At 47.1% G+C, this 24336-nt stretch overlaps 5 protein-coding genes across 10 annotated transcripts; 3 read left to right on the plus strand and 2 right to left on the minus strand.

Annotated features, from left to right (window-relative positions):
* Positions 1-3: 3 nt before the first annotated feature.
* On the plus strand, positions 4-2678 carry LOC117654347 (60S ribosomal export protein NMD3). Its single transcript, XM_034400934.1, has 10 exons — positions 4-169; positions 350-484; positions 558-708; positions 799-933; positions 1006-1114; positions 1212-1505; positions 1634-1785; positions 1875-1990; positions 2094-2264; positions 2352-2678. The coding sequence occupies exons 1-10, from the start codon at positions 123-125 to the stop codon at positions 2566-2568; spliced, it is 1527 nt and encodes a 508-aa protein (XP_034256825.1). The 5' UTR covers positions 4-122; the 3' UTR covers positions 2569-2678.
* Positions 2679-2844: 166 nt separating this feature from the next.
* On the plus strand, positions 2845-6606 carry LOC117654346 (sphingomyelin phosphodiesterase-like). The gene is made up of 11 exons (XM_034400933.1): positions 2845-3004; positions 3362-3418; positions 3547-3914; positions 4241-4411; positions 4570-4806; positions 5070-5242; positions 5335-5532; positions 5608-5778; positions 5852-6038; positions 6114-6304; positions 6369-6606. The coding sequence occupies exons 1-11, from the start codon at positions 2944-2946 to the stop codon at positions 6517-6519; spliced, it is 1965 nt and encodes a 654-aa protein (XP_034256824.1). The 5' UTR covers positions 2845-2943; the 3' UTR covers positions 6520-6606.
* On the minus strand, positions 6594-8152 carry LOC117654349 (ubiquinol-cytochrome-c reductase complex assembly factor 1). 2 transcript variants are annotated; one of them, XM_034400938.1, is made up of 6 exons: positions 7928-8152; positions 7575-7754; positions 7411-7480; positions 7163-7329; positions 6888-7082; positions 6594-6792 (listed from the first exon to the last, which is right to left on the minus strand). In XM_034400938.1, exons 1-6 carry the CDS (start codon positions 7955-7957, stop codon positions 6712-6714), a joined length of 723 nt encoding a protein of 240 aa, XP_034256829.1. In that variant the 5' UTR covers positions 7958-8152; the 3' UTR covers positions 6594-6711. The 2 variants fall into 2 exon arrangements, with proteins under 2 accessions (XP_034256829.1, XP_034256828.1); XM_034400937.1 differs by having other exon boundaries at positions 7575-7757; positions 7928-8146.
* Positions 8153-8195: 43 nt separating this feature from the next.
* LOC117654344 lies at positions 8196-13694 on the plus strand. 4 transcript variants are annotated; one of them, XM_034400930.1, is made up of 9 exons: positions 8262-8390; positions 8460-8605; positions 9143-9332; positions 9469-9627; positions 9710-9943; positions 10056-10437; positions 10508-10648; positions 10733-10929; positions 11034-13694. In XM_034400930.1, exons 3-9 carry the CDS (start codon positions 9153-9155, stop codon positions 12429-12431), a joined length of 2691 nt encoding a protein of 896 aa, XP_034256821.1. In that variant the 5' UTR covers positions 8262-8390; positions 8460-8605; positions 9143-9152; the 3' UTR covers positions 12432-13694. The 4 variants fall into 4 exon arrangements, with proteins under 4 accessions (XP_034256823.1, XP_034256820.1, XP_034256821.1 ...); XM_034400931.1 differs by having other exon boundaries at positions 8268-8390; positions 8471-8605; XM_034400932.1 differs by lacking the exon at positions 8460-8605 and having other exon boundaries at positions 8196-8287.
* A 717-nt stretch (positions 13695-14411) lies between these two features.
* Positions 14412-24045, minus strand: LOC117654343 (glutamyl aminopeptidase-like). Of its 2 annotated transcripts, XM_034400928.1 has the most exons (18): positions 23918-24045; positions 22514-22967; positions 21575-21857; positions 18039-18186; positions 17693-17954; positions 17423-17593; positions 17213-17310; positions 16993-17127; positions 16609-16910; positions 16450-16535; positions 16230-16357; positions 15955-16149; positions 15800-15879; positions 15541-15683; positions 15292-15427; positions 15087-15200; positions 14899-15007; positions 14412-14803 (listed from the first exon to the last, which is right to left on the minus strand). In XM_034400928.1, the coding sequence occupies exons 2-18, from the start codon at positions 22725-22727 to the stop codon at positions 14660-14662; spliced, it is 2748 nt and encodes a 915-aa protein (XP_034256819.1). In that variant the 5' UTR covers positions 22728-22967; positions 23918-24045; the 3' UTR covers positions 14412-14659. The 2 variants fall into 2 exon arrangements, with proteins under 2 accessions (XP_034256819.1, XP_034256818.1); XM_034400927.1 differs by lacking the exons at positions 21575-21857; positions 22514-22967; positions 23918-24045 and adding an exon at positions 18388-19545.
* Between the last annotated feature and the right edge of the window lie 291 nt (positions 24046-24336).

The following is a 24336-nucleotide window of genomic DNA, read 5'->3' on the forward strand; positions in this document are numbered from 1 at the left end:
TGAGAATCTTTGGACAACGCTTTTGGGGTTTCGTTTGGGCCAGTGCTATTCGAAACACACGTGTAAGGCAAACTCACAGAATTCTCTGCAACCGTTCACATTGTGACGGTGTGCGGACCATCATGGAGTACTTACAAGAAGAGCAGGTCGAATCCGCCGCAAACAGAATGTAAGAATTTATACTTGTGATTTGTTCCTTTATAACTGTCGCCTCATGACACCTCATGACAGCAGAAGGTTATGGTGGTCTTCATTAGTAGACAAGACAACTTCTTTGCCAATGATAAGATGAATCCGTTTCTGGCGTTTCCAGTAGGATGAGTTAAATACGGCATGCATTCGTTTTCAGATTATGTTGTGAATGTGGTGTGGTGATTGCGCCCAATCCAGCCAATATGTGTGTGGCCTGTCTACGCACTGTGGTGGACATCTCTGAGGGTATACCTAAACAAGGCACTTTACACTTTTGTCGAGGATGTGAAAGGTATTTTATACAAACTTCTTTTTCTCTATCATTCCATAAAGTGAGTGTTTGTGACACATCCTGCTTATTTCAGATACTTGCAGCCACCTACTGAATGGATTCATTGCCCACTCGAGTCTCGTGAATTGCTGTCACTCTGCCTTCGTAAATTGAAAGGCCTTAACAGAGTTAAATTGATAGATGCTGGCTTTGTCTGGACTGAACCTCACTCCAAGAGGATTAAAGTACGTCTTCCCTGTAGATCTCAAATGTAAATCATGTTGTGCAACATTCTGCTGTCAAGTCCTGTATTGACTGTATCCAATTCTATCCAGGTCAAGCTGACTGTTCATGGTGAAGTCATGGGAGGAACAGTTTTGCAACAAGTATTCATCGTTGAATTTGTTGTTGCCCACCAGATGTGTGACGAATGTCACCGCAAAGAAGCTCAGGACTTTTGGCATGCATTGGTTTGTAAAGTCTGATTAGACTGTGATGATATTTGTTTTAGAGTGTCTTTTTAAAATTCCCCATTGTTTCAGGTTCAAGTTAGACAGAAGGCTGAAAATAAGAAAACTTTTCACTATTTGGAACAGCTTATTCTTAAGCACAAGGCTCATGAAAATACACTTGGCATCAAACCCAATGGAGGTAAAATTCTGAAACAACTACTATGTATTCATGAAGATTTTAATTTCTCTGTTTGCAATTTAGAATTGAACATGTGGTTGTTAATTTTTACTTTCAGAGGGCTTGGATTTTTTTTACCACACCGAAGCTCATGCTCGTAAAATGGTAGACTTTCTTGGCACGGTACTGCCTATTAAATATCAACACTCAAAGAAGTTAATATCCCACGACATTCATAGCAACAACTACAACTACAAATTCTCCTTCAGTGTGGAAATTGTACCTCTGTCAAAAGACAGCTTGATTTGTCTTCCTAAGAGCGTAACTCAGCAAAACGGAGGGATAAATCCCCTGGTATTAGTTCATCGAGTCACGAGTACTCTGCATTTTATTGACCCAGCCACAGCTCAGCGTAAGTACCTGTGACAAAACCATTTTTCTTGTGTTCCTTTTTAACTTAAATAAAAAATTTTGCTACTACCATGTGCTTTTTTGAAATATATACTTGAATATGACTTACATTTTTGGTATCCATGTCAGTTGCTGAAATGAATGCAAATGCATATTGGCGCAATCCATTCTCAACCATTTGTGACCCTAAGCAACTGTCTGAATACATTGTGATGGAAATGGAAGTAATAATGGAAAAGGACAGGAAGACATTCCCTGGACAAGGTACCATCTCTAACAAGGTAATGGCACTTCCTTTAATAATGAGAAAGGACTTTTTCTAAGTTAAGGTAAAGTGTATATTTTTTCCTAATTTATTATTATTTTGCAGCATGTTCTTGCTGATGTTTGGCTGGTAAAAGCATCAGAACTAGGCATAAATGAGGATACTATCCATACTCGAACACACCTTGGCCACTTAATCAAGCCAGGAGATTCTGTTATGGCGTAAGCATTATTTTTAATCTTCATAAGAATAGCATTTTTATTTAATTGCCTCTTTATTAAAGTGTGTGTGTGTGTTGTTTTTTTTTTTTGTTTTTTTTTACAGATATTGCTTGGCTGATAGCAATGCAAATGATGAAAATTTTGACAAATTGAAGCAAGAAAAAATACCTGATTTGATCATTGTAAAGAAACATTATCCTGATCGCAGTTCCAAACGGCGCCGCTGGAAGTTGCAGCATTTGGCAGCTGAGGGAGAATTGTTTGAGAAGAACAGGTATTGTGGTGTGCCATGAAGAAATGATTGTTGTTAGACAGTAGTGTATTGATCCCGTGGAAGTACTCAAAGTGACTTTATTTTTAGGGACTACCATGAGTTTTTGGATGATCTGGAAGAAGATCCTTTACTGCGCCAGAATGTCAACATTTACAAGGACCCCAAGAACATCAACATGCCTGTGGATGCGGACGATGCTGACGATCCCGACGCTCCGGGCATCACATTGGACGAAATGCTGGACGATTTACAGATTGAAGATGATCCTATGGATGAAGGGGAGGGTTCTGAGGACATGTCCTAATGACATGAAAAGTGAAAAATGTAAAACGGATACATTACCAACATGTTACAATTTGTTTTGAGTAGGGCATTGTTTAAACTTTCGGAATAAAATCATAATTGTTACAGCAACTCTTGTGTGTGTTCAGTCTAGAAGCCTGCCCATTACTACTGTCAACTACATTCATACCTTGACTTTCAAGATTGACAAGATAGCATTGTGTAGATAAGTTTCGGCACTTGACGTTCGTTGCCACCGAGAGGCGCTACTCCCATGCGAAAGGCCCACACGAAAACAAAAAACAGGTAGCAGTTCCTTTTAGCGTCAGGCCGCCGTCGGGCGGACACGTCCACTAGAAGACCTCGAGGGCGGAGCTGCCTGCACTGCACGGCGACCATGGAGCGTCTCGCCATCGTTGTTGTCCTCAGCGTGGCGCTCTTTGTCTTCGCCTGCTCAGGTTGGAGAAAAGGACGGCTCTGGAACAGCTTACTTTCAGGCGGATTAAATATTGAAAAATAAATCCGGTGACTAAGTTTGGATGAGAGCTGCATGGGTGCCTTGGTGGCTCAGAGTGCAGAGGAGGCTGCCGGCCCGATAATGGACCTGGGTTCGACTCACAGGTGTGGCACTATGCGCACGACCACGCACGTCTTCCCTGCAACGTGCCAAAAGGGTGGACTACCTTCCCGGCGCGAGGCGGCCCAGCCCAAGGAAATCCTGTGGAAACTGGATTCTCCTAAAAGCCAGACAGTTTCCCTCATGGGCTCCCCCTTTTTAGTTTTTAAAAATATTTGTCTGCTATACACCGTTCCAGGTGATGCTAACGATGCCACCAGACCTGGAGTCAATTCATTCGGCCAGCGCACAGAGGGTGAGTCTCCTCGATGGAGCTGCTAATCTTAAGCCTGGGCCTGCGGCGCTTAATCCGCCATCGTTTTGCCTCGAGGGCCAGCAATCCACACTAAATCAGTGCTTCTCTCCATCCTCGCTACCTCGCAGACCTTGCAAGAGTGGCGGCGGAACTGACCGAGGCGTTGGCCGCGGTGGAGGCGACGAGGGCACCGGGGCTGCAGGCGGGCACCGCGAGCAGGGCTGCGGCCGCCGCTGCAGAGGCGCGCCTCGAGCAGGTGATGGAGACCATCCGGCTGCCCGAGCGGATGCGCTTCTTCTCGCTGCAGAGCACGGGGCCCGACGCGCGCACGCCGCGCCTGTGCCGCCTGTGCCACGCCGTGGCCGGGGCCGTGGTCACCGCCATCCGCGTGCAGAACAGGACTGGCCCCGCGCTGGCCAGCATGGTGGACGAGCTCTGCATCAAGGCCAACGTCACGTCACCCCACATCTGCACCGGCATGATCGACAGCAACACGGTGAGCGTTCCAGACGGTCCCAGACCCCAGGTCGTCTGCCGGTTGCCACCGACAGAACGTGACACGCGCCGCGCTCCGCCGCGCCCGGCCCGTTCCCAAGGCGCTGACAGGCAAGCCAAGCCCGTTCCCAAGGCGGTTCGCTCGCGGTGACAGGTAATGCATTTCTCGGGAGCGGCGTCTTCATTATGGTACCGCCGTGGTCAAGTAGTCAAGTGCAAGGCTTATCGAGCCACGCGCGCCCGGCTCCCGGCCCACGCCTTTGTGGCGCGCCGGGCCACTATCTCAAGTGCAAGTGCGAAACGCAAGGGCCTTTTGTGACTGTCCAGCCCATCGTGGAGTACATCGTGAGGAACACGCCCGGCCTGGACAGCGGCGCCATCTGCGGCACCTTCATGCCGGAGTGCGCAGACGGCGTGGCCAGCATGCGGTGGGCGCTGAACAAGGACATGGGCGCCAAGCCGCCCGGCCAGATACGCAGCACCATGCTGGACCTAAAGGTGCGTCCACGGTCTTGGGTTCGAGAGACTGATGCCGAGAGTCGTCTACGTCGCTCTGTCTCTCACGCACTCATTGGCGGCAGACAGCGACGAAAACGACTCTCGCGCTATGTCTGCTGGCCGCCGCGGTTCCCCCCTTGACGTTGGTCCGGCTGCAGGACCCGCCGCCGCCCGTGGAGCCGTACCGCGTGCTGCAGATCACGGACTACCACTGGGACTCGGAGTACAGTCCGGACGGCAACGCCAACTGCGGCGAGCCGACGTGTTGCCGCAAGAACCAGGGCGCGCCGCCAACCCCGGAAGACCGCGCGGGCCGCTGGGGCGACTACCGGAGCTGCGACATCCCCTGGGAGACGGTGGAGGAGTTCATCAAGCACACACAGGAGAAGCTCCACGTAAGGGACTGGGGAGTCAAGGGTTTGGAGCGCCTGGAAGGTAGGCATTGCGCGTGTGGAGCGGCACAGGAGCACGCCGCGTTGCCTACCCCAGACTTCGCAGGCGCTTGGAGGCGCTTGCAGGCGCTGTCCATCCCTTTCTGATTCCGAGGAGACGTCTCGTCGCTCCGTCTCTGCCGCACTTCCGCACGGAGCGAGAGAGACAGAGCGACGAGATCGCTGGGCCGGCGCCACCCTGACCTCCTTGTCGTCGTCCTCCCCAGAACGTGGACCTCATCTACTTCACGGGGGACGTGGTGGACCACGGGGTGTGGGAGACGAGCCGCGAGAAGAACGAGTACCGCATCCGCTACACGTTCCGCGTCATGAAGGAGTCCTTCGGTGACACCCTGATCCTGCCGCTGGTGGGAAACCACGAGCCCCACCCCCTCAACATGTGAGTTCCGCAAGGCCGTCCGGTCCGTCGTCGCCGTGGCCGTCGTTCGCTGACTTGATTTGCTTCGTTCCGTCCCCTTATTGCCCTGACAGCTTCGCGCCAGACTACATCACGGACGACGCCCTCTCGACACGCTGGCTGTACGAGGTGCTGGCCGACGAGTGGATCACTCACTGGCTGCCCGAGGACACGCGCGCCACCATCCTCAAGGGAGGCTACTACACGGTGCTCGTCCGCCCTGGTTTCCGCGTAGTCGCCCTCAACAACATGTACTGCTACACACTCAACTGGTGAGCAAAACCTTTGCAGGCGGCCTGTACTTTTAAGTGTTAAAAGCTATTTATGTTTTGTAAATTTAATTCTAGGTGGGTTTTGCATGATCCTGTGGATCCATCTGGCCAGCTAGCCTGGCTCATCGATGTTCTCTTGGCAGCAGAGGCAGCAAAGGAGAAGGTCCACATTCTTGCTCACATACCGCCTGGCAATGATGACTGCCTTGAGTCCTGGGGTCGTGAGTTTGCTAAAATTGTTGACAGGTAAAGGTGGCAGGCATACCTACATCAAGGTAAAAGTTAATATTTGTTCAAAACATGAAATTTTTGCTTTCAGATTTTCAGCCACCATATCTGCTCAGTTTAATGGTCACACTCATGTTGATGACCTGAGTATATTTTACGATGAATATGGTCGACCCAATAATGTGGCATTTAATGGGGGCTCTTTAACAACTTATGCTGATGTAAATCCAAACTATAAATTGTACTTGGTAGATGGCAATCATGAGCATGCAACATGGGTAGGTCAATGAGACTCAGAAGGACACTTACAAATCATTCATTGAATCGTCCCATAATAGTGCATCTTTTCTCAGAATGTTTTGGATGCGGAGCTCTGGGGATTTAACCTGACAAAAGCCAATGAAAACCCAGACCTAAGGCCGGAGTGGTACCGCATGTACTCTTTCAAGGAAACTTTCAATGTTGAGTCATTGCATCCTTTTCATTTGGATAAGTTTATCGGACGGCTTACTACAGATAACCAACTGTTACAACAATACTACTGGTGAGTATTTTTTATCCAAACTTAAACTACATGTAGTGCGGCACTAAAGAAATTCATTTTTCAGGTACCACATGTTAGACAGTGATGTAGGTCACTTGACAGGATGTGACCAAATATGTGCTGAACGACTCATTTGCAATTCAGTAACCACAATAACAAATGAAATTGACCAATGTGAGAGATATTTCAAAACCTTGAGAGCACAATCCCCTTGAGAGACGTACCACAGTTACTACACTACCACATGGAAAACATAATCTCTGGAAATTGTATTTCAATAAATTTAGACTTTTTAAAACTTACTTGTTTGTACTTATTTTAATAAACTCAAAGGACATGAATTTTTACAATACTACCGCAGACAAGGAATATGAATACACAATGCATGTACTCCTTCCTTCATAGACTTATTTTGAACTAAGAGGCAGCCACGTTACACCTGTTTTATCTATGAATTCTTCTTTACTTAATTTCTCAAGAAGATCAATCTGAAAATGTAAATAAAATTACAAATATTGATGAGTAAATTTGTGTTTTCCAAGAAAAAAATATTTAAATTTTTCAACACCTGTCATATATTTACCTGTTTTCTTATGTGGCGAACTAATAGCTCAAGTTTTTCGGGATCATCGCATTTTTCTTGAAGAAAGCGATACCACAGAGCATTTGCCAAATCAACATCAGAACCAAGAAGTCCAAGGTCATACATTAAAAATGCAGCCATTAATTCTTCATAGAGATCATCAAAACTTTCTCTTAAAGATGATGATGAATATGACTAGGCCAATGAGAGGGAAATATATGTTAGAGGAAAATTTCTAGGTAGAAAAATACCTTACTTACTTTCAATGAAATTACCTCCAGGTTCTTAGCACGTATTTTAGATGCATCCCACATACTTTCTAAAGAAAATCTTTTTAAGTGATCTCCTGCTCCACCTTCATTATTTATACGGACATTGAGCATCCACATGTGTAATTCTATTACCAGAAACCACGAATGAAATGTGTCTGGCATATTAAAGACTGTACAAAGAAGTCAGGAATTAAATATTATTATACAGTAATTAAAATTTTATTTGAGAATATCAACTTAAGGATACACACCTCTGAAATATTCTTTCCAGTCAACTGATTCCACACCACGAAATAGTTCCAAACCTTTCAAACGGTAATACTGAAATTGTTGGAGTAAATGTATGTATACAGTAGGTGTACCACAAAAAGACACAACATATGTATGTTATTAAGAATCAAAAATTCAAACTTACTGATTTAGGTTTTTCTGCCATACCAAAACGCTGTCGTGTTTCCATCATTTTACTGCTCAGCCACCCCTCCTTCTGTGGAGGGGTGGTAGACAGTTTCCTGCTTCGCGAACTTGTGTCAGCTGCAGGCAGCTGGGGTGCTTCCATAAGAAATTGATGACAGTAACATGATCTTAAAGAAGCCTGCTGTTGGACATAACAGAACAGACAACAAAACGGGATCAGTGAATACTGCGCAAAACAAAGGAATGTTTTGGAGGTGTTCAAAACTTAGGATAGGACTAGATAGGACGCTCTTAACCTATTCCTGTCATTTAACATAATTTAATAATAAAATGAAGAAAGGGAGTACGTACCCTTACGATATTTGACAGTTGTCGATGCATGGTCTTCAACACCCAACACTTTTTTAGAGTCGTCAAATGACATAAGTTGAATAATCAGAGTGTTTTCTGAGTAATCTGCGCTTCCCACTAGTTTGGCATAAAACTCGGCTGCTGACTATAGTCCAATCACACTAGCTGGAAGCTCCAGTCTGCGCGAAGGGGAGAGAGGGGGCGGTACATGTTACGCTTAGCAGGCTTTTGTCTGTTTCGAAAGCAACTGACGATCGGCGGTCGCAAGGCAACGTGCTGCCATCTAGCGGAAGAACGTGAAACTACCACGCGCTGATCCGTCCATCTATCTATCTCTCTTGCAGAGCAGAGAAAGAAAAGGTAAAAAAAATGGTGGAAGCTTGATGCGAGATGCTAGCTCGTTTTACCTTCGCCTTAAAATTTCATTTTACCTCTAGAAGATAACTCGTATCGTTTCTGAAAGGTAGCTATGATCTCTGTTAATAATTAGGTATAAATAGTTTGAAAGGAAACTTGGTATATTCGAGTAAAGCTTTTACGCAGGAAGATGGAGTGGTGACCTCCTAACGGGGGTCTGATCATGGCATTGTGTTGAGGGGTCTTTGCTGATGTACCTCCTGAAAGAAAATCTAGGCGATCACTGCTGACCATTCCTAATTGTCCTAAATGAAGGTTGGAGTAAGTACGCACTGCATGAGGCACGGAATATGGAATGGGAGCACAGGGTATGAAACCAGTTCCAGCTGTTGGTCTGTGAACTCCTCATGTCCAATTTTATTCTTTTCTACCTTGCATTAAGAAATTGATGTATGTAATTCATTTTCTGTTCAAATTTTGTTTGCAAGTAAGCCATTTCTGTAATGAGTATGTCACATATCTTCTTTTGTGGAGTACTATCAGCAAAACCATTGTCGACGAAGCATGCACAATGTCTGGCATGCACATAATTCTTAGATTTTAATTTTCTTACCCTGTACGCTTTCAACTATTATTATTAATATCTTCTTCATTTGTGTCAATTCTGATGCCATCAAGTTATTATTTTTATCTTCCTTAAGGTTGTTTTCATGAATTTTTTAACCAATTAACTACTTTGCCATATCTTAACCTTCACCACATAAAAAAAAAATAATTTTTCAATGAAAATTTGCAGGTTGTAATAGTTTTCATTTTAACAAACTTATTACTACCCACAATATGTTTTCTCCATTCTAGCTGATGCAATATGGGTGCCAAAACCGGTGCTAAGGCAGGACGCCCATTAAAACAAAATGGAAAAAACAAAGCCCCGGAGAAAGAAGAAACGCCTGTAGGTCCTGATTATTCAATTCTTCGCAAGCCAGTAGAAATAAGTGTATCAGGACTTAATGAAGTTATCAAAGTTTTTCAAAGTTGCTCCACGGAGGTAAGGCCTAAATTCTTTAATCAATTTGTTTCACGTGAAGATTCTTAGTATTTGCAGCCAAAACTCTCTTTGACATTAAGTGTAGTGTCACTCGTTTTTCAGCCTGCTTCTAAAGCTGTTTTATTTCTTTTTGCAGTTACACCATTTGCTATCTCATGAGTGTGATGTGGTTTATGAATGCAAAGTTTGTAGAAACCTTTTTCGAAGTTTAGCTAATTTTATTTCTCACAAGAGGGTCTATTGCACTCAACTACAGGGAAATACAGGAGGCAATGTATTTAAATCAAACAAAAGGGTAAGAAATTTATTTTACTAACTGTTTCTGTATTTCCCAGTTTCTGTACTAATAATGCCTTCTATCTTGTTATGGATTTTAGGTTCATGATACAACAGTCATTGTGGAACCGGAATCTGTTCGGACCACGAGATCTAGAGAAAACTGGCGCACAAGTGATGCAATAGGTTCAGAGGAAGGTAAAGAAGTTTATGAACCAAAGACAAGGAATGCTCTTGCAGAACCAGCCCCATTTCGCATCACAATCAAGAAAGACCTTACTTCAATTGTTGAGAAACTTATGCAGAAAACCTCATCACAAACTTTGACTGAAACTGTTAGTTTTCCCTTTACTATGTCCATTAACTTATCTTATTGTAAAAAATAATTTGCTACTAATTTAGTTTGCACTTGTCTTATCTTTCTTGTACAATTTTTCTATTTCTCAGGTTGGGCACTTATCATCTTCATCTGAGTTCTATGATGGAGTTAGTAAGGAACTCAAAGATAGACAAAAGGATGCCAAACAACAAACAATCCATCTGGAACCCATAGAAAATACCTCTTTTGGGGTGTTTCAGACTATTGTGCAAACTTCAGGGTCGTCAAATGAACTGATCAAGTCTCAGGTGCAAGATCTACAGCGGATCATGTCAGACACTGAAGCTGTTCTTGGTCCAGATGGTCGAGTAATTGATACTGCTGGATCCCAGAGCAATACTGTATTCCATGAAGATAGGAGAAAAAAGAGTAAAGCTGTAAATGGAGAAGAATATAATGGTCCTCCAGTTACAGCTCCTGAATCAGAAGTAGAGCTTTTCTGCAATTTGTGTAAGTATTTCAGCTATTAGTAAGTGTCAAATGGAAATTCAGAAAATAATTTTAATTAATCTTGTTTTAGGCAAGGAGCACTTTCCTTCTTATAAAACCTTGAATCATCATATGAAGACCCTACATATGACTTACCGTACCTTTTATCCTTGTCCATGTTGCAAGGTTCCTCTTTCTAATTCATGGAGTGTATATCGTCATTTACTGAAAGGTTATTATAGAAAAACAAAAGCAATTTGAGCCTTTTTGTTGAGAATCTATGTTACCATCTCATAAGCCCTTCTCTGTATTCCAGTTCATCGGAAAACCAATGAGCAAATTCGTAAATTGAGAGAGAAGGTTATAAAGAGGTCTTTCAAGAAAGAGGTCTTGCAGAGTGGTGCACAAAAACTTTTAAAATCCAATGTCTCTGAAAATCCACTGTGCCCTTCTGAATTAATTTTTGATGCTAGCCAGAAACCAATTCCTACAAATGATGGGGACAGCTACAAGGTAAGCATATTTTATTCCCCAAAGGTTATAAAAATTGGTGAAGGGGACAATTTTGTTTAATTACTATTTGTAAGGTCAAGATTTGAGTCTGATACTTGTTTCAGCAATGGTTTGGTCATGACGATGATGGCCTGGATATGCAGTGCTGTGGGGGCTGTGGACGGCGTTTTGAAAGGAAAGTTGCTCTCCTGGCACATTTCCAGTCATGCAGTAAAAATTCTGGAAAGCAAAATTCATCTGGTTCTAGTAAAACACCCACACAGTCAGAGAAACCTGCTACTGTGGGTCGTATTTCACTGCCTAATAAGGGAACAGCTTCTCCTAATGTTCTTGGACTGATTTCACCTGTGGCATCATCCCGATCTTCTACTCTGCCTGTACTTCCTTTGCACCTCTCGCATGAAAAACTAGCAGTTCCTACTAAAAAAATTGAAATTCAGATCAGAAGGGATTATGGAAAAGCATCTGTTTCCAATTCGGATGGTCGAACAAGAACTCCATCCACTAGTAGGTCAGAAGATGGAGCAGCTTCTATCAGTAGATCTGATGATGGAACTTCATCTGGAAGCAGTGAGACGGACACAAGTGGAGAGAAAATAATCAACCTTCAGAAGCAGAATGAACAACAGAGTGAGCTGGAATCAAGAGACTTTGAAAGAAGTAGAAGACCATCACTTCCAGGCCAATTGGCTAACATTGAGCAACCTGTTAAACGGCGAGTTGGCCGACCGCGCAAGAACCGTCCACAACTCGTCCAAGTTAATGGGACAAGTGTTTCTATTTCTGATGGTAGTGATGATTCAAATGATGTCAGAGATAAGCAATTAAATTCGACTAGAGCCATTGAAAGAAGGAAAAGGAAAGCTGATAACTCTAACCAAGATGAGAGTGACGAGGAAATCTGGACTAAGACTAAAAAAGATCATAGATTGGCAGCTGACCATAGTGATAAAGATCATGTTGTGAACTCTGTAGATGAGGAGAGTGAAGATGATGTCTTTTCATTAAAGCCTAAAACAGATGATCAGCATAAGCAAAGTGATAAAGATCGTAGATTGTCATCACCATCAAGCAGCAAAAATTTAGTTTGTCGACTCTGCCGGAAAAAGTTTAAGTCATCTATAGATCTACGGCAACACTTAACAGTCATGCACATAAACTACAACCGTTTCCGCTGTCTTATTTGTGATTTTAGATGTTTCTCTAAAGTTGATTGCATTACCCATGCCTTGAGAATGCATCTGGACCCTTGGGAAAAGGAAAAGGCAGCAGGAATGGTTCAGGATATCCAAATGGATGCTGGTGGTAGTACAGATATTCACCCGTACGATGTTCATATTGACAGTGGTGATTCTGAGAGTGCTGCGAGTGATCCTAGTACTCCCTCAGAAACTCCTGAGAAGTCAGAAGACTCCTCTCACGAAGAATTGCCAAATTTGGAGGTAGCAGTTCATGAAGGACACACTCTAGAAGGTGCAAAGGAAATAATTGGTGTAGCTTGACTAAATCCTGATATTTATGTGCCAAATGTTAATCAATTTGAAAGCAAGTGAGTCTTTCAAACTGAGTATTGTGCTTCAGAATTACTGTGTATCACTTGTGCTCATTTAGTTTAAAGTCAACATGTTTTTCCTAATTTTTGATGTGTGATAATGGTGTATAATTTTGAAATTGAATCATTGCAATTTGTTTTGTTATGAAACAATACTACTTAGTAATTCTCATTCATAGTTCTAGCTCCCATTACATTTTATGGTTGTACCAATTGCTTGCTGACCTGACTTTAGGAAAGCTCAATAATAAGTCACCGGTCATGGATTTTCCCAATTTGGAAATAACTTTTATTTTGCTCTGGGGGACCATCACTGAAACAACTTGATTGTGACTAACAGAGCAATAATATCAAGCCTTATCTCGAGAACTTCCTTGTTGAGCTCTTTAGTTATTGGCAAACTGTATTTTAGGAAGCCACGATGAATCCTATTATACATATTTTTCATTCAGGTGTAAGGAACTTGAGTTCCCAAGTTAAAATTTATGGACTTTATCAATTTATCTTCCAGATAACAATGGATGACACAGGGTAATCTAAAAATAACAAGACACAACTTGTAATCCCGAATGATACTCTACTCTAAACAATTCATGAGACTCTTGATGTTTTGTGCTTGTGACTAGAAGTATAAAAAATTGCTACGTTTTGTGCATGATGCTCAGTTAGTTTAATTTACTTAACAGACAACATTGTGACTTATTTTCATATATTTTTGAGCATTCCTTTTTGTCTAATGTCAATGAATTTGAAGCTAACGGGTTTATCTCTTGCACCTTATATATGAACACTTTCCAATGCTATAGGATGCTAGCTAGTGTTCATGCCATTGGGTCACTATAATCTGGCAGGTCTATTTTAGTGCTACTAGATCTGAGTAATGTGCCTTAAACTTTAATCTTTTTAAAAGCAGGAAAACCAACACGTTATTATTACTTATGTGTGATGATGATGGAACTGAAAGGCCTATATTTGCATACAATAGGCTGCTTGATTTTTGTCTTTGATTATCAAACTTGGAACACAGTATTAACAATTGATATAGTTCCTTACTTGGCACCTGACCATCACTTGCTGTTTACAGGTAACTGCCATCTCTTAAAATATGTGTACATATATTTTGCGATCAGTTAGTGTTATTATTTCCTATTTTTCTGTTTTAATTGTGATTTTGAACTTGGTCTTGTGTATAAATCTGTGATTCTTTCTCTTATGTTGGTTTTATCCTTTTTTTCTTTCTTTGTTTTCTTTTCTTTTGCCTTGCTCCTGAGTAAAAGCATGTTCCAAGTATAATCACAAAACTAGGTGCATTACTTGGTGCCATTAACAAATTATTTAACAATTTACTTGCATCTTCTGAGCTGTGCCAAAAATACTTACAACTCCTCCTTGTACAACTTTGAGAGTTGGCTTTCTGAATAAATACTTTAGCGACATAGTCCAACATCCGCAATAAAGTTTCTGTAAGTTTGGTAAACAGTACATCGACATTGGAGCATCTAATAATCAATCTACTTGTTCCCTTTTGCCCTGTACTTGTACATTAATCTGCTATGTAAATATCATTTTCCTATGAATAGTATAAGTAAACCACGTGGAAGGAAGAAATTAACTTTGTACCCAATAAACTTATTCTTGTTCTTCTCTGGTGCACTATTATGATAGTGTTCGGTGACCAAGTTAATTTTTGTGTAAATAAAGATATGTATTTATTTAAATTTTGTTGTGATTTTGAATTCCTCAGTGTTCAGTATTTTCAGCAATATACAAGTGATATGCGGTGCGATCTATTCTCCCAAGTCAGCAGTCCAAAAATTGGCAGGGCCCCCTTTAGTGCCGTCGGTGTGCAGGTCGCGCCAATAGGGGGTGGGTGCACTGGGCCCCCAGCAGGCTGAATATTATGCCTGAGTTCGTCAAATTTGCTCAGTCGTACTTTATCTTAAACATTGTATTTCAGAAATAATATTAAACAAACAGTTTACTTAATCAGACTTCTTAAAGGCAAGATACAACTGAAGTTGTTTGTAAATTGATTCAAACAATTCTTCCCTGCATAATTAAAATACCTACTCATGCGACATATTGATTTTGGCACACTTTGTTAAAATGGAAACGGATCACAAACACATGTCCAAAGTGATAAACAATTAGGTTTGACACTCACAGTCTTTGATCTAGCTATGCATTCTGCCCCAGCCAGTCTTCAACAGCTTTTTTGTGAGTTGCAAGCCATTTGATTCTGTTTTCTACACCCTCAAGTGCTTGCTTTCTGGCAGCAGTACCTGCACCTGCATCAGGGTGCTGTTCGAAGAAACTTTTTAACTGAATAAAGACAAAGAAAAACAGTGAGTTCAGGGCTTTCCACTTTGGTACAGTAGGAAGGTATTCAATAAGTAATAAAGAGAATACTTGCATACCTCTGTCAGTCTTGTCTCAGTGTCAAATTTGCCGGTAACTCTAACAATAAAACGTCCAAAAGTACGGTCATTGAGAGTAAACCTTTTCAGAAGGTAGTCGTACTGGTCTCTATTAAAGAGAAAGATAAAAAAAACTTGGTAATTGTGAAAGAAACAAAATCACACAAAATAAGTTGATAGTGTTTTACCTGTAGAAATCCCACACCAGCTGTTCACCCTTGGGATTGTTGGCAATGTATCCCAAAACTGTGAAATAATCTTGAGATCTTATAATACTTTCATCCTTGGCAATATCTAAATACCTGAAAAGTTTTGAAATGTGTTGAACATCCAGATGAAATAAACAGACAGTCTAAACACAAATGGTTACTAATGAAGTTTTATGACGCTTACTTCTTAAGGCTCTCTACATTAGGAGTAGCTGCCAAGGCTGCCATTAACTTGGCTCTTTCTTGGGTGTTTGTTTCTTTCTTGAATTTTGTTTCAAACAGATTATTCCATTGGTCTACATTGTCTGATGCGCCCAAACCTAGGGGGAAGAAAAAAAATATTATCTTCTATTTAAAAAAAAAAGAATTTCTAGAATAAAAAATATTCTTTTATTATAATTTTTTTCAGAAAGGGCTGGCTGCTGAAACATACCGTATCTGTATACTACAGAACGAATGTCAGGATCTGGTTTGGGACCCCCATTCAGCCAGCTGCTGAAGAGACTGTTTGCTTGACTCAACGCCTGTGCATCATCGAGGGAGCAGACCAATTCAAGAACAAGAGTCCTCAAGCGCCTGAAATAGAGAAACTATGTTATTTTTTTTTTTTAAATCAAACTATGATTGCATGCATAAATGAAGAAAAGGGGTCAATTTGAGCTTTCTTCCTAAACAAAAAACAATCTACTCACCTTGTTAAATGACCATCACTTGCACCAGCAGACCAAGTGAGACTTGATACAATAGGTTTAAGCAGACTTATAGCATATTTCTGTGAAGAAAGACAATTGAAAATAATAATTTGTTTCAATAAAATGAAACTTAAAAAGAAATTAAGGATTTTCACCTTTAAAGGTTCAGACTGTGGAAGACGCTGGAGTAAAGTTGCAATGGCCGTGCCTGCAGCATCCCACGGAACTAGCTCTTTTTCGTTAACAAGATACTTCGTCAAGTCAAGGGCTCTTCCATAAGTGATTTGTTGGGCATCAGCCAAACTGAAGGCATCACTTATCAAGCCAGCACGGTCAATTGCATCTATTTGCTAAACAAACAAATGCCCAAGTCAAAACAGGTTTTGGTCCAAAATGGAGCACTGGCAAAGTAAAATATAAATAATCATACTGTTGCATCTTGAGTAAGAGCACCAATAAGAGCAGACCACCCAGCATCATCATAATTAGTACGGAAGTAGCTGGTTTGATGGTGATTGATTTTTATCCATTGCACTGAAGATTCAACTGTAATGTCAACTGAATGGAAAGAAAGACGTCATTAACCATTTAATTGGCATTTTAAATTGGACACACACGATTATTACCAACCACATGTAACCTTATCTTACGTTTTTCTTGTGTTGAATCCAGCCAGTACAACTCATATGACTTGCTGACAGATGTTGCAATGAAGATTGGAATTTCCCACTTGTATCTGAAAAATAAAAATAAAAAGTGAACAAATTGGTACCCATAGTATCGTGACATTCACAAAATATGAAGCATACCCATATTTAGACGTTGATGGATCGTATGTTGCCTCTGGATTAGATAGGAAACGCTTTTGTGAGAGGACATATTTTCCCGGACCAGTGGTGGTAACAGTCACAACTGGGAAGCCCATTTGCCTTGTCCATGTGTCCATTACCTTGGCAACATCTACATTTGGTGGGGCATAGTCTTGCAGAGACCGCCAAAGATCAGCAGTCTCAGCATTTCTGTACTGATGCGTATTAAGGTATGTGTGCAATCCCTTGGCAAATTTGTCCTCTCCCATAAAAGCTTCCAACATTACTATGACAGATGAGCCCTGAATCAAACACATATTTGTTACTCATAAAACTTTTTAAAAAACACAATCAAAAAGGAAAATTTAAGTATCTAGTTGTTACCTTGTCATAAGAAATTGTATCAAAAATCTCTGTTATTTGATCAGGACTGGATACCTCTTGAAGAACTGGATGAGAACTGAGTTCAGAGTCAAGTTTAAGAATTGATAACATAGTATCAACAATAAACTGATTGTTCTGTTTTCAGGAAATAAAGTTTAAACAGTTAGAAAAAATAATTAAGGTGTTCTTATAGTTACCCTAAATCAATGCAAACACTTACATAATCCCAATCAGGGTGCATGTGGCTCAGAGATTTCTGTGCCATGAATGTGGCAAAGCCTTCATTTAACCACAAGTCAGTCCACCACTTCATTGTCACTACAAGAAATCAAAGCAGCACCGAACAAATCAAACAATAAGAAATAAAGAACATCGTGGGAGAATGTGTGGTGCAAGAACACAAGAGGTGTTAAAATAAATATTTACATACCTAGATTTCCAAACCACATGTGAGCGAGTTCATGAGCAACTGTCTCTGAAATGGCTTCTTGATTTCCCTTAGAGTTTTCAACGGGGTCGAAAAGAACAGATGTTTCACGGAATGTTATGAGTCCCCAATTTTCCATGGCACCAGATACAAAGTCAGGAATTGCAATTAAATCTGTGAGTTGAGAAAATAATACAAAGGGGTCAAGGAAATTTCTACTTAGATGCTAATTTGGTGTTTCAAAATATACAATGAGATTCCAGGAATACATACCAACTTTTGGCATAGGATATGGGATTTTAAAATAGTCGGCATAAAAATTGACAGCATAATAGGCGACATTCAAGGCCTCCTTAGTATTATCAATTTGTTCATGACGGGCATATATATTGACAGGTTTTCCTGATGACATGGTCTTGTTTTCTTGGTCTTTTTCAAAATCACACACTATGAAAGCGGCAAGATATGATGACATTTTCACAGTTTCTGTAAACTCCACTGTAGTTAAATTAGTGGCAGTATCAGTGACTTGCCCCTGAAAGAAAACAGGAAACGCTATGATAAGAAAATCGTCAAATCGACAAAACAAAGTAACGAACATTTGAAAACATTGACATACCAGGACATCGCTGTTTGAGAGCGCAATGTACTCTTGCGATGCCGGCTTCACAAGCCGCACCTTGTAGGACGCCTTCATGGCGGGCTCGTCGAAGCAAGGGAATGCCAGGCGAGCATACGTCGGCTCAAACTTGGTAGTGGCAATGTATCTGTCCAGGTGAACAAAACCAATCAAAGGTCAGTACTAGGAAACAAATGACTACATTATATAAAGTAATGATACACAGGGTGTGACATGAAAGCAGCTCTCCTTCAGAAACAACCCCTTTGCCGACATTGCCCCTTCCGACACTACCGCTCCCACAATACAATGCCTCGCTTCTAGAGCGCTAGTGCTCCACTCCCCGAACCTGGTCGTGTTGTCGGTGGACTTGTACGCGAAGCGAAACAGGCCACGGCCCTCCGTCAGCAGTGAGCCGGTGAAGGAAATGTGCAGGTCGTAGACGCCCGGCACCAGCAGGCAGTCGAGGCGGACCACCAGGAACTGGGTGGCCGCCCACAACACCGTCTCGTTCACTTTGAGGCCGCCGGGCGCGCGCGAGCACCAGTCCGGTCCCGTCCCTGGGGTCTCGGAGGGCTGGGCAGCCTGGGCAGCCTGGACAGCCTGGGCAGCCTCGGCCTCGGCGGTGGCGTTGGGGCGCACCAAAGCCAGGGTCACCTCGTTGATGTACATGTGGAGCGCGTGCAGCCAGACGTCCCTGCGCGGCGCCAGCACCCTCATCGTGATGCTCACTTTGCCGGACAGCGTGCCCGCCTTGAGGTCGGGCTGCAGCACCAAGTCGTAGCGGTCGGGCAGCACGTCCTCGGCCAGGCGCGGCACGCGGCGCCACGCCTCGACGCCGGCCTCGGACTTGGCGGGGCTCAGCACCACCGCCTCCACTTCCAGCGGCCGGAGCGGGTCCGAGATGATCTCCGTCTCCTCAAGAGGCTCTGCGTTGGGCGAGCGTTCTGGCGGCGCGGTCGGGGCGCTCGTCGACCAGGCCGTCGTGGAGGTGGTGTCCGTGGGGGCTGGCGCCGCGGCGGCCGTCGGCGAAGTGCTCGGCGCGGCGGTGGAGGCCTCGGCGACTGAGGCGTTAGCAGCCACGGCGCGTTCATAGTCCAAGATGATCCTGGCCGCCCTGAGGCGCTGGCCATGCCGAAGCAGCCAAGCCACCTTCTCCTCCAACGAGGCCCCCGTCACGTTGAGTCCAGCGCGGACGCGCTCCATGGCCCACATCTCGTGGCCCTCCACCGCGCGGAGCTGCTCGTCGAGGTCCTTGCCCAGGTCCACCAGCCCGGGGCGCTCGTCGGGGAACAGCTTCAACTGGTGGTGCAGCAGCAGCAGCGTCGCGAGCAAGCAGGCCGTCACCACGGCCAGCACCGTGCAGAACCCCACGAGGCACGGCGTCAGCAGCCCCCGCCCCTTGCCGCGGCCGGAGCCGCCAGAGGCGTTGAGCAGCACCGAGCGCCGCTGTCGGAAGTGCGGCGCCATGGCCTAGCCTGGCCGAGCCTGGCCGAGCCTGGCCTAGCGGCCGAGCCCCGCGGAAACCTGCAAGAAGGGCCGCGAGTCTGCAGACCACCGCGAGCGACCGCGAGGCGCGCCGAAAGGCCGAACCTGCCGCCGCCGGACTGGGCTTCCCTGGCGCCGCGCAGCTCCACGCCGCGCGACACGGCACTGGGCTTTCATTTCTGCATTAATTCGTCCACTTAAAGGCGTCGGGCCGGGCGTCGCCTGGGGCCCCGCGGCGCGGGCGGCGCGGGGCGGCGGCAGGGGGACTCCAGACAACGACGTCCGCGACATTCCGGCAAAGAGGAGGCGCCTCCCGGCCGAACTAGTTCCCGAGGCAGTTCTCGCGCTCTGATTTACATCCAGCAGTACAGTCGGTTCAAAGAGCAACCCCCCCCCCCCCCGGGCATTCCATCGGCGCCGAGGCGGCCCCGCGGTGCAGCACGCGTTGGTGCTACTTGACTACGCGGCTACGCGGCTACGCGCGCAGCGACATGATGAGTCACTTGACGAGGAACAGCGCAAGGAGCTATCAACGCGGGCCAGCGCCGTCGACCCCGCGACATGGAGAACCAATGGCAGAAATGTTGGAAACGGCGACACAAGACAGAAACCTCCGAAACACACCAGCAGACTTTGGCAATCGAATCACTCAACAACGGCGACGGTCTTCACCATGGCCGCGACCAAGTTCCGGTTCCGGACGGCGGAGGACGCGCGTGGCCGCAGCATCCCACGGCCAGTCCAGCCGTGCGCGAAAAACGGGCTGCCGCTTTCGACGCGCGGCGCGGCGAAGCAGCCTTGATGCGGTGCAGCGCGAAGCAACGCGACGCAACGCGACGCAACGCGACGCAACGCGTGTCATGCGACTGGGCGCCTCCAAGCGCGCACGTTACGGCCCGGTGGCGCCACAGCGCCCGCGGCGACACGGGGCACGCGGCACGCGGCACGCGCGGGGTGATGCGGGGCGTCGCGTTCCGCGACGGGCGGGGCGCGGGGCGTCGCGGCGAAGGAGGCTGTCAAGCTCGACCCGTCCCGTGACCCGTCCCGACTCGACGCCGACTGAAGAGAAGAGAGATATCCTCTCCTCCAGGCTGCGTGACCCGCGCCCCGCGCCCTGCCCGCCCTCAGCCCTGCCTGCCCCTCCGTGACGTCACGTCACAAGACACGCCATGCCTCATGCTTTTCCAGCAATAGCACTCGCACTCACTCACTCACTCGCACTCACGCGGCGCGGCGGGATGGCGACGCCCACGACGCCGTGGTCATATCGCCTCGTCAGGCGGCGGGCCGACGGCAGGCGCAGGCCTGGGCGGGGTGGGCGGGGCGGGACGGAGGGAAGGCGTCGGCCGGGCCGCGCCGGGCGTCGTCGCCGGGGTCAGCGCCGCGGCGGTGCGCGGCGCGGCGGCCGTGCGGTGGCGCCGGGGAAGCGCAAGGCTTGCCGTCCTTGCCGCCAGGTCGCGAGTCAAGGGACCAAGGAAGGGAGGACGTGCACGCCCTGAGCCGGGCGGTGGGGCGAGGAGGGTACTGGATCGACTCCCTGAGGGGAACCGCGATGGACTTGGGTAGAGCTAGTCCTGATAGGTGGACCTACCAGGGCCGAGGAGACGCGTACGACGCGACGCCCGGCCGGCCGGCGTGCCGTCGTCCTCGTCCTCGAGTGAGTTCGCACCCACTTTAATTGGCCTCATCAAGCTTTCGTGCGTTGTTCCAAAGGCCAGAGCCATGAGTTGCTGACCCCCCACCGGACAGTACACCATGGCGTGGCGGCTTGGCGCTGCGTGCGGGCGGTGCGGGTATGAGGAGGGGCAGGGGGAGGGGGAGGGGGAGAGCTGTCTATCACTGTTGCAACAAGTGGGGGAGTGGATGCACTGCTAATGTCAAATAAAACTAACCACAGTGAAACTGACGAGTCAATTTTCTACCTTCAAGTGTTACCCAGCCCATCTTTGACAACGCCCAACCAAAAGAAAAAAAACCTATTTCCTTTACGCATACAACGCATTCATGGGGAGACGGGATAAAAAAATAACACTAAAGAGGCTACTCACCGTGTTTGACCTTCAGCATTGGTGTGGGTGCTGCGGTAAAAGCCCACAATGCCTCTGGTAAGGCTCCCGGAGAACTCCACAGTGAACTTGTAGGTGCCCCGAGGAATGGAGCCGCTAGAGGGCTGAATGACCCACCACTCATTTTTGGGTACTTCCACAGGCGCTTTCAGGGAAACTGATCCAGCAGAATTTTGTAGGGAAACTGAAGAAACGTCCAGCCACTTGGCATGGATAACAAACCAGGTGCGATCCTCTTGCAGTTCAATTTCTGCTTCGACAGTTCCTGGAAATTAAACAGAGGCCCTTCTCAATAACATGAAAGTTGAAACTCATCCAACAGCACAATACAAATGTTATCTTGGGTATGCACAGAGTTGAGGACTATCTACAAAGTAAGCCATGAGATAAAGATAAGCAACACCACAGAAAGTGCACTAGCCGTAAAAAAAATTACGCCTAATCTCATTTACATGATGCTAATCATGTGATGCTATAAATTGAATTAACACTGATTTTGCAATGCAATCATATAGGAAATTGTGAACAGTAGAGTGCAGAGTCAGCATTACAAACAATGTAAGATTTATCACTACTGCATAGACTTTTCTCAGTAGTTGTATGTCTGATAACTAATAACATAATGCCCAGTGTTATGGATGGATACAACCAGTACTGGGATGTCTGCATGTAAACAAACAATCCAGCTTTCAATCAATGTAACAAGCCGCATTTCAAGACCCACGCTACTCAAAGAGTCGTCTGGCCATTCATTTCGCTCGCAAAGTACAAATTCAAGCAACATTACACTCCAGTAACACCACAGCCAGCCCATTGACCGTCAATGACAGTCAAGTCCTGGGCAACATAACCCCAACAACAACAGCTGGGCGTCCTGGCCGGCGGCCCCAGAGAACCTCGGCGACGGCGTCCGCGACTTACCGGTGAACGTGCCGGCATCCAGGTTGGGGTGCAGGCGGATGTCGTACCGGCTGGGCACCACGGTGCTCGGCAGCCTGTTCTGGCTGACCCAGGGCTCGGTGGAGTCGGCGCTGCCTCCGTTGTTCATGGTGAGGACGACGGCGAGGATGATGGCGATGCCTACCAGCACAGCGGCCGCCACTGACGCCAGCTTGCAGCGAGTGGAGTACGCCATCCTTCTCGCTCGCACTCGCGCGGTTCCCACTCGAGCTCTGTCTCTCTCGCACTCCGCCGCGCGGCGCAGTGGGTATCGGCGGCGGCAGGTACCGGCGAACCGGCAGGGAGTATTGGCGTCACGGCCGGCAGACCGCCGTCCCGATACTCGAGGAAGTGCGGCAGACTTTGGGTTGCTGGTGGCTGGTGGTCCTGCTGGCCCGTCGCTCACAGCGTGCGAGCAGCAGACGACGACGTCAACCTAAATCGGGGCAGGCCTAAGTTTAGTGCGTGGTAAACCGTGCAACGCGACGCGCACCGAAAGCGGCGGCGATACTCCGCGCCCCGACACGAGAGTCTGCGCGGCGCGGGGTATGTCGGCGAGGTGACTCGGCGCTGACGAGGCCGCCGTCGTCGCCCGTGTAATCCCGGTGATCTGTGCAGATCGCGTATCGCACTATCTCGGCCAGGCAGGCTAGCCAGGCGACCTACTGCCCATAAAGCGATCGCTGGCGGCTCTACACAACCGGTGGCTTCAATGGCGCCGAGAGGCCAAAAGGCACTGTGATGTCATTTTACGGTTACCGCCTCCAAGACCGCCACCCCAAGCTGAGGCCCGTGACACTGGCGTGACGTGTCGCGCACGCCGCCGCTATCTATCTCCCCGTGATCCCCCGGTAATCCGCGTCCATCGCAGCGGACCGTCTAGACTGTTAAACTAAGCCCCGCGCGTCCTCGCCTCCTCGGTGCGGCAATTACACTGGACTTCCCCGGCGCGTGCCGCCAGCGCAGCGCCAGCACAGCGCCAGCGCCGCGGCGTTTCCGAACTCGACGACGTTGAACCGGACGATCCGCGTCGCGCCGCGGTGGCCGGGGAAACTGGCCGCATGCCGGACCCGTCGCCTGTCCGCGATGTGAAAGTCCAAGTCCTCATCGACGCGACGCGCGGCGCTGCGGCCAATGACGCCCGCTCGACCGCGTGTGACACCGTGACACCCGCGTGACGTGACGAGACGTAACATGACGTGACGCGGGCAGGGCGGGCAGGGCGGACAGGGCAGACGCCCTGAGCCTGCGCTCCAGCCAACTCTAGCAGCCCTTCGACGTGGCCTCAGGCACCTCGGGGCGTGACACGGCGTGACCGCCGCGCGGCTTCGCCCTGTCTGCTGCAGCGTTGCAGTCTACGTAGTAGCGTCTCTAGTGTAGACCCACCTGCGTCCAGGCCCAGAAGGTCCAGAAGGTGCAGGTGCTGCGTGCGGCCCCTCGAGGCACTCCGGGGGAACTCCTGGCGCCGAGTGGCGGCAACGGCAAGGCCGACGCGCTGCTGCCCGCGGCCCGTCTGTCCGTCCGTGCGCCTCGAGTGGCTCGCGTCGCGGGAGTCGCGGGGCTTTGATCCCCTCCGCGCCATGCCGCCGGTTTTGAATGCCCGGGATGGATTCCTTTCCACGCTCCCGCCACGCTGGTGGGGCGTAGGGCCAGCGCAGCGTTTCCAAACATGCGTCGTCTCTCTGTCTCTCTCGCACCCCTACGCGACGCTCCATGAGTGCGAGCGAGAGAGACGGACCGACGGAAGGACTGTTCGGAATAAAGCCCGCGTAGGCGCGGCCGCGCGGCCAGGTGCACGTGCTGCA

Source organism: Thrips palmi, unplaced genomic scaffold (assembly GCF_012932325.1).
Source record: "Thrips palmi isolate BJ-2018 unplaced genomic scaffold, TpBJ-2018v1 HiC_scaffold_10, whole genome shotgun sequence".
Classification (NCBI taxonomy): domain Eukaryota; kingdom Metazoa; phylum Arthropoda; class Insecta; order Thysanoptera; family Thripidae; genus Thrips; species Thrips palmi.